Below are 9,866 nucleotides of genomic sequence, written 5' to 3'. Positions count from 1 at the left end.
GTCAACACCTACCCAGCCCATTACATGTTACACCGTACTTTTATTTTGACAGGTTGCCGTGAAGTTTCTGTGTCATACAGTATGATATGATGCTAGTTTTCTCAAATGAAACGGTAAAAGTGACACTCACAGCAGTTTGGGTGATTGAGTTTATCTGTTCATGTGAGATGAAAATGCCAAAAATTACCGGGAGCGTCACGTGGGTTCAGTATGCGTGTAGTAAAAGCTCGTCTCCGCAATGTATACATACAGCTAGGCAAACGGAACATATCGGATTCATATTAAAACGGTCTTTTTGCATTTCAGTTTTCACATACACTAGTCCATATCGCGATTTGAATTAAGTGACTGACCAACATTTGATTTATGAATCCAAAAAACGACGAATTTACGTGGCATTTCGCTATAGTAGATTCGGTTTTTATGAATGGAGGACGACGCGATCCCGTCTGTGTTTTGGCGGAGGAGACGTAAACGCGCGACCATATTCTACAGTCCAAATTTGAGAATAGATTAACGGCGATATTTTTTTTATCGCGCGATAAGAGTTTCACGTTAACGCAGCACGTTAACGCCGATAACGGCCCACCACTAGTATATATATATATATATGTGTGTGTGTGTGTGTGTATATATATATATATATATATATATATATATATATATATATATATATATATGTGTATATATATGTGTGTGTGTGTGTGTGTGTGTGTGTGTGTGTGTGTGTGTATATATATATATATATATATATATATATATATATATATATATATATATGTGTATATGTATATAAAATATAGGCTACACAGTTGAGGTCAAGAATCTTCAAAATGTAAATTATTTTACTAAAATAAGAGGGACCATACAAAATGCGTGATATTGTTTATTTAGTTCTGACCTGAATAAAATATTTCACATAAAAAAAAGTTTACATATAGTCCACAGGAGAAAAGAGTTTTTTATTTATAAAAATGACCTCATTCAAAAGTTTACATCCCCTTGATTCTTAATACTGTGTTCTTACCTGAATGATACTTCTTTGGTTTTCCAGCATTTTTGTGTATTTGAACCCTTTCCAACAATGAATTTTTGATTTTGAGAAGCATCTTTTCACACTGAGGACAACTGAGGGACTTGTATACAACTATTGCAGAAGGAAAAACAATGCATTAAGAGCTGGGGGTGAAAACTTTTGAAAAGTGTTCAAAAATGTGTGCATTTTTCTTATTTTGCCTAAATATCATATTTTTTTAATTTAGTACTCTCGTTCAGAGGCTACAGAAGATAGTTACATGTTTCCCAGAATACAAAATAACGTAAATTTACCCTCATCTTTAATTTCAAATTTTTTTTCCCCTCGGCTCTTAATGCATGGTTTTTCCTTCTGGAGCATCAGTGAGAGTTTGAACCTTCTGTAATAGCTGCATATGAGTCCCTCAGTTGTCCTCAGTGCAAAAAGATGGATCTCAAAATCATACAGTCATTGTTGGAAAGGGCTCAAATACACAAACATGCTGGAAAACCAAACAATTTGTGGGGCGTGAAGGATTTTTGTGAAGAACAGCGGGCAGTTTAGGACAAACAGTGGACTCGTGAACAACTATCACTAAACAAACAAACAAACAAAAAACACGGCTGTGGATCATTCAGGTAAGAACACAGTATTAAGAATCAAGGGGATGTAAACTTTTGAACGGGGTCATTTTTGTGACATCTTTTATGTGAAATATCTTATTTAGGTCAGTACTAAATAAACAATAACATGCATTTTGTATGATCCCTCTCATTTTGGTAAAATAATTAACATTAACAGAATCTGAAAAAAGGGGGATGTAAACTTTTGATTTCAACTGTTTGGTTTTTTTCTAATAAGCTTTCTATTTGTTTGTATGCATCTCATAATTTGTACTTCTGAGGGGAAAAAATCATGCATGTGTATGACTATTGATGTATTTGTACATTCACATTTTCTGACTAAAACTTTGAGGGCTCTTCACAGGGCTCTTGCAATAATTTAGATATATTGTGATCCATCTGTCACACAGACAAAACAATTCTTAAAACAAAAACCCACTGTTGCGGCTTGATGCCTTGTTGGCTCAAACCAGTAAGCAGCTCACATATTGTTATCATCATGTAAATTGTACAAAGTGGGATGAATCATATGTTTAAGGAAAACATAAATGCATTGTTTTGTCGTAAAACCTTAAATCATATTCTTTTATGCCAAGATGTCATCCCAGAATACTATAATTTACTACTTCCCTGCACTAAAGCACCACACCCTTCACATGAAAAACACACTTTAAAAATCATATCCATCACTTCTTACATTGCTTATTTTGCAAGACATTGTTTGAACAGGCTTGTTTTAAATATTCTTGGTTATATCAAAATAGCATTTCAAATAATAGTGTCTAATTGGAGCTTAGCATTTCCTCTTAGAACCGCACATAATCTGTTTTTCAAGCTTTCATTGCTATTTTGACGTGATGTTTGAATAGAGAGAATATTTGTGGTGACAAAAACAGTCCCCTCTATACTCACCTTGAATGTTTAAAGAATCTTACTAGCATGAAAGCTGCTCAGTTTATTCATAACAAGAATATAAAATGCTCTGTTAAGTCATGTACAGCATTAAAACTCCCTATTGTCTCATTGTCCCCATTGTCTCATTGCATTTTACCATGAACATGATTAGCTCTACACAATAAACTCAGGAAGTCAATGATAAACATACCCAGGAAAGTTGTTCTGTATCATGTTCAAATTAACAAGACGCTAAATCACAGATGGGCAGTGGAAATGATGAGCTTCTATTGAAGTCATTGTGAAGTTAAAGACATATTTGTCTGAAGTGCCTCTATGAAAAGCTTTGTCTACCCTGCATCAGGGAAATCAGTAATGCGCACATGGACCCCTTGGGGAGGTCTTGCGATCTCTTCTTTCAGCATCCATCCATCCGACAATAACATTGTAATATGTCTGCCCATTGGGCGTAACATTTGATTAGTTTGTTTCATAGCCTGTATAAGTCATTGGCTAAGCTTATCTCCTGATGTCTGACAATGCCTGAGAGGAAGAAGCTTAGGCACCAGCATGCGGTGAAACAAAACGCTATAGAACATCTTTCTCATTTTTTTTCCTGTAATGTCGGCTTAATAACTTAATGAAATGAGTGCAGTTTTCTGCCCTGTCGCATTGTTTTTTTCCATCGAAACATGATGTTCTGAGTGATACATACTGCTCTCCCTTTTTTTAATAGGCAGTAGGCTTTAGTTTTACATGATGGCATGGGAGATACAAATTATTTTACTAGATAAAAATTCATATATGTGCTTTCAGTTTATTTTGGTAATATTTAGGATTACTTGGTATAGATGGACTCAAAGACATGAACTACAAGCCATACGTCCAATTTTATTTTTATTAGTTTTTAAACAGTTTCAGTTGTTTTCTATCAAAGCCTGTTTCCTCCACGGAATGCTTTTTTTTTTATATATATAAAAAAGGTCATCGCAACATTTTATCACACAATTCTGACTTTTTTTTTTTTCTCAGAATTGTGAGATATAAACTTGAGTTAGCAGCTGAGTTAGTGACTTTTTTCACAAATGCAGGTTTGTATCTTGCAATTCTAAGTTTATAACATGCGATTTGGACTTTTTTCTGAGAATTGTGAGATTTGAACTCGCAATTGCAAGTTATAAAGTCCAATTTTGAGAGGGAAAAGACTAATATGTTCTCACAATTGGTTATCGCAAAAATGTTATGACTTTTTATCTCACAATTCTGACTTTTTTTTCTCAGAATTGAGCGATACAACCTGCAATTCTGACTTTTTTCTCAGAATTGTGAGATATAAAGTTACAAAGTCAGAGTTGCATGATATAAACTCACAGTTGCGAGAAATAGTCAAACTCACAATTCTGAGAAATGAAGAAATGCATGATATTAAATGGCTAATGTGAGTTATAAAGTCAGAATTGCAAGACAATTCTCTCAAATCAGAGAAATAAACTCACAATTCTGACTTTTTTCTCAGAATAGCAAGTTTGTATCTCACAATTCTGACCTTTTCTCGCAATTGCAGGTTTGTATCTTGCAATTCTGACTTTATAACATGCAATTTTGACACTTTTCTGAGAATTGTGAGATTTGAACTCACAATTGCAAGTTATAAAATCTAATTTTGAGAGGGAAAAGACTGATGTGTTTTCAGAATTGGTTATCGCAAAAAGGTTGTCACAATTTTTTCTCTCACAATTCTTTGATACAGGTGATACAACCTGCAATTCTTTTTTTCTCACCAGCTGAGCTACAAAGTCAGTTGCATGATATAAACTCACAGTTGAGAAATAAGGTCAAACTCACAATTCTGAGATATGAAGAAGAATTGCATGGTATAAAATAGCAATTGTGAGTTATAAAGTGAGAAATATTCAGAGAAATAAACTTTCTGACTTTTTTCTCAGAATAGCGAGTTTGTATCTTGCAATTCTGACTTTATAACACAATTTTGACATTTTGTTTTGTTTTTTTCTCAGAATTGAGAGATATAAACCTGCAACTGAGCTACAAAGTCAGAATTCTAAAATATTTCACAATTAACTCACAATTACGACTTTTTGCAGAGTTGCATGATATAAACTTACAGTTGCGAGAAATAAAGTCAAACTCGCATTTCTGAGAAATGAAGAATTGTGTGATATGAAATCTCAATTGTAAGTTATACAGTCAGAATTGTGAGAAAATTCTTGCAATTCTGAGAATTAACATATCTCTCAAATCTGACTGTTTTTCTCGCAATTTTGACTTTTTTTCTCAGAATTGTGAGATATGAACTAGTCGCAATTACAAGTTATAGTCCAATTTTGAGGGGGAAAAGACTGGTATGTTTTTAAAATTGCAAGTTTATAATCTCACAATTCTGAGAAATAAACTCAGGAATCAGACTTTTTTTCTCTGAGTTGCGAGTTTTTGTATCTTGCAACTCTGACGTTATAACTCAAAATTGCAAGTTTGTATCTCGCAATTTTGACTTTTTTTTTCTCAGAATTGAGATATTAACTCACAATTGCAAGTTATAAAGTCCAATTTTGAGGGGGAAACAACTGATATGTTCTCAAAATTGCTACTTTATATCCCACAATTCTGACTTAATAACTTGAAATTGCATGTTATAAAGTCAGAATTGCGAAATATAAGCTCACACTTCTAAGAAAAAAGTCACAATTGCTTAGTTTATTTCTAAGAATTGCTAGTATTGCTAGCGATTTTACATTATGTTATTCTGACTTCAGAATTGCAAGTTTGACTTTATAACTTGCAATTGCAAATTTTGTCATACAATTCTGAAAAAAAGTCAGAGTTGTGAGTTTGTATTACGCAATTCTGAGAACTTGCGTTTGCGAGAAAAAAGAGAATTGTGAGATAAAAAGTCGCAATTACCTTTTATTTTATTTTTATTCAGTGTTGGAAGCGGGCTTCCATATTTTTCAGCATGTTATTTATTTTAAAAAAATTGGGACCTTTAATTTAGCTGTCACTGTCTGACATTTAGAAAACACACTGCATCAACCATCCTCCACAAATACACATTCAAATATTTGAACCATGCATAAAGGGCATATTTACCAAATAGTATTTATAGTTTTGGTTGATAACCCTCCTACCTGCTGTAGCACTCAAAATAATTCTGTGCAGAGATTTTGCTTTTTAAAGGGGTTATTTCTTGTGAACCCAGTAACTCTTAACCCAGTAACATTTTGTGCAATAACACACCCCAGGAGACTTAACCTTAGAGGCAAATTCACACGATTTTGTTTTTGAAACATGTAGTCCTGTTTCTCAGACTCCATGGAGTAAATTTCCATATGCGCTCTCATCCCATCAGGTAGAGGTGGCACATTCCAGGAAATCGCAGCTGAGACGGAGCGTTTTCAAGCATGAACCGGGCATTTAACAGAAAAAAAGGTATGTGTGTTGTACCAGTTTTTGTCTTGCTTTCCTCTGTATTCTCTGTCCGTCCATCCAGCTCAGAATCTATAGTAATCATAAAAATGACAGGGTATTTTTTTAATTAATAGTTATTGTTATTTGCATATATCAGTATTTGTTAAAAACATTTAAAATGAAAGTCATTCGGAGACTTTTTCTGGGTATATATATATATGAAAGCATTGGATAGACAACATGTCAAAATATGAAATGTTGATTTTATTTCTGTATCATTGAACATAATGTGAAATTGCTACTACAAGCTTGAATTGCTCTAATCGTTAGAAATGCTTTACTGCAGAGTTTAATGCAGTGCATTTTTATTGCAATTACCATGTTGAAATTTACAGACCTAACAGAAACCCTTATAAAACACTATTGTTCAGACTCCCTTTTCGTACTCCTATCTGTCTGCCTGTATCTTTGTCAATCTCTAGCTCTCTTTGTTCCTCACCTAGTCTCTCCTCCCTTTCTGTTATTTCTCAGTGGCTTGGAGCAGACAACCTGTCTGCCTCCAAAGGCCTGTTTTTTTTCCTGCATGTATTTACAACCACCTGTCCCACCCTTCTTTCCAAAATGAATTAATGGACCTTTGATGTGATAAACCCTACTGGCCAGTCTTAGATCCCAGATGGCAGGGCATGCACTGGTAATATTTCTATGTTAGAAGCTCCTGTTGGCCTGTCTGGCTTGCTTTGAAGATATAGATTATAATCGCAAGTAGTGTCCAGTCCTGAAACCCTCAGGATGGCAAATGATGTGATGATATTTACAGATGTATTCTCAGGCGAATATAACACATCTGTTTTTTATATGAATGAGAGATTGTATTTTAAGTATGCAGAATACGATTTTTCAAGAACAAGTACTCAGGGCTCTACGCTTACTTTTCTTTTTAGGAGCACTTGTGCTCCTAACTTAAATTTAGGAGCACAGTCAAAATTTTAGGAGCACATTTTAATCTATAATCAAAAAATCTGATCAAAAATTAGCCTTCCCTTTATGAGGGGAAAATTTGACTCCTTAAAGTGATTTACAGGGGAAATTTGTTTTTACCTTTGTAATGGCATTTTTCTAACTTTATAAAAAGTATATAATCTTTTATGTCAAATATTTAAACATTTGTATTTAAGCTTTTTAAAATTTCTAATTGAAACAACAGAATGAGAACAAGTAGCATAAGTTAACAATCGAATAAAAATGAGTATTAACAAAATGATTTTATACTACAGAGATGGCACAGAAAAACACAAAAGTGGTTTGTATGTGTATTTTCATGTTGAGGCTCAGAAGTTGCATAAGTGCAATCAATTTTATAAATTCATGTTTAGATTAATGTTTTAAAATTTTGAATACAGATATCAACCAGCAAGTTTTTTTTGACTGGAAACGACACAGGCTTCTCCCCAAAGATAATAAGACGGTGTACAAAAGGCATCATTGTGGAAAAAAATATTTCTCAGCTTTTATTTACATTTGAACAAAAAGTGTCATGTCCAAAATTATTCATACTCTCTGCAAACTGTCACAGTCTATGGGAAAATCAAAAGTTCTATACCATTCCAAATAGTCCAAGCTGTTCTAAAGCATCCTATTTACCCTGATTCATTGGGAACAGCTGTTTTAATAAACTCAACAGGTGAAAAACAGAAGCTCTCTGCTGTTGGTTTGAGGACAGTGGCTACAGTGCAAAGTATTATTAAAAAATACAAGACGGTCTGCACTGTGAAAAATCTTAGAGGGCGTGGTCGAAAGCTAAAAGTGACACCTGTGCTGGCCAGGAGAATAGTGAGAGAGGTAAAAATGAATCCAAGGATCACCACCAAGGGCATCCTGATGAATCTGGGCTCTGCTGGTGGCAACATCTCAAGGCAGACAGTCCAACGGACACTGCACACTGCTGGGTTCCACGGACACAGATCAAGGAGGACACCACTTCTCCAGATAAGGCACACAAAAGCCCGCTTGGCCTTTGCAAGGTCTTATCTGGACAAAGAAGAAGACTGGTCTTCTTTTATATGGTCAGATGAAACAAAAACTGAATTGTTTGGCCACAATGATGTAGTCTTCATTTGGCACAATAAAGGAGAAGCCTTCAACCCTAAGAACACCATCCCCACTGTCAAACATGGTGGTGGGAACCTAATGTTTTTTTGTTTGTTTTTTTAGCTGGTGGACCAGGCTAAAACTGGCTTGTTTCAGACCATTTTTGACGAAGAAATAGAGCAAAATCAGGCAATAGTGTTATAGTCAGATAATGTAAATCACTTCATATTAACGTTTTGTTTATTGATTTGTTGTATTAAATCAATATCTCAATTACAAACTCCCTTAAAATCTGTCACTTATCTTAATTCATTGCAATCTCACAAAGTTCCATTATAATCAACAAAGCTCTCTACACTGCACAATCAATCTCTTATTTACACTCTCTCTGCACTTTGTTTATGAAATAATTTGTGAGATATGTCTGTGATACATTACTCAATGTTGCAAAAACGCGTAGAGAAACCATTGAAGCTCCCCTGATTGCAAACACAAATATGCTGATTGGTTCAGTCACACATTGTGGTCCTAAATATTTTTTTCATAGTTGCACGCAGTAGTTTACATCGCAAATGCGACTGAAATGGTATTTTAAGAGCATTATGTTTTAAGGGTAGCTTGTCTAATGTTTTCATGAACTGTTATCTTATGTTGTACCAGGGCACAATAGCTGATGACAAAGGCCATTGAATTTTTGTTTAACATTGTATTGCATCACAGCATTTTGCAGCATCTCTAGTGTACTAGATTGCATATTCATTTAGAATTTGCTCATTTACCCAGAAAAAGTTGTAATCTGATTCCATAAAGAGGTTAGGCATAACAAAGTAATCATTTTGGCACTGAAAAGAGCAAAGCTCTTGCGGCCACACATTTCCCTCCACTGCCTTGCACGGATGTTCCTGCCATCACAATTGCCTCCTTTCTGGCGCGCAGGACAGTGCTGTTGGACCGTGGAGAACACCAATAGCCCATCTGTCTGAAAGACAGCATTAAATTCTCCAACTAACACAAAAAGGTCTATCCAAGCCACTTATGAACAATAGCGACATTTACCAGAGAGAGACAGTAATCATTTATGCCCATGCATTCATTAGCGGCAGTGTCTGGTGTGAGTGGCGATGTGACGTTACAGAAGATTCACAGAGAGGTTTCTGTCTAATGAAGTCTGACTAATGTCGTCTTGCGTTAAAATTAAATGGGTCATTCGTCATTGGTCAGTAAGGTAGCATAAATGTGTCTCTTTGTTTCATGTGTGGTCATTATTATTCTTATTAATGAGTTAATGGATGATCATTTGTCTCATTAAAATCAGCCTAATAAATTAAACTACGATTAAAATGTTTGTCAAGATGTTATAGGCCTTACCTACATACACTGCCAGTCAAAAGTTTTTGAACAGTAAGACGACTTCTGCTCACCAAGCCTGCATTTATTTGATCCAAAGTACAGCAAAAATAGTACAATTTTGAAATATTTTTACTATTTAAAATAACTGTTTTCTATTTGAATATATTTTAAAATGTAATTTATTCCTGTGATCAAAACTAAATTTTCAGCATCATTACTCCAGTCCTCCGTGTCACATGATCCTTCAGAAACCATTCTAATATGCTGATTTGCTGTTTAAGAAACATTTTTTTTCCTTCTTATTGTTGTTATTATTATCATCAAGATTTAAAACAGTTGAGTACATTTTATTCAGGATTCTTTGATGAATAGAAAAATCCAAGGTAGCACTTTATAATAACGTTCATTAATGAATCATTAAAGGAGTAGTTCACTTTCAGAACAAAAATGTACAGATGATGTACTCA

General features: G+C 34.5%; 1 protein-coding gene across 7 annotated transcripts in view; it reads left to right on the top strand.

Moving 5' to 3' along the window:
* The window catches only part of gulp1a (GULP PTB domain containing engulfment adaptor 1a), a 69,235-nt gene that overhangs the window by 38,055 nt on the left and 21,314 nt on the right, over positions 1-9,866 (top strand). For all 7 annotated transcript variants that reach the window (XM_073845371.1, XM_073845372.1, XM_073845368.1 and 4 more), the window contains exon 2: positions 5,900-5,979. In XM_073845371.1, coding sequence (XP_073701472.1) covers positions 5,952-5,979 — 28 coding nt within the window. In that variant the 5' untranslated portion in view covers positions 5,900-5,951. The remainder of the gene's footprint in view (positions 1-5,899; positions 5,980-9,866) is intronic.

This window comes from Garra rufa, chromosome 8 (genome assembly GCF_049309525.1).
Source record: "Garra rufa chromosome 8, GarRuf1.0, whole genome shotgun sequence".
Classification (NCBI taxonomy): domain Eukaryota; kingdom Metazoa; phylum Chordata; class Actinopteri; order Cypriniformes; family Cyprinidae; genus Garra; species Garra rufa.
The sequence above is the reverse complement of the archived record's forward strand: the minus strand, read 5'-3'. Positions and strand labels throughout refer to the sequence as shown.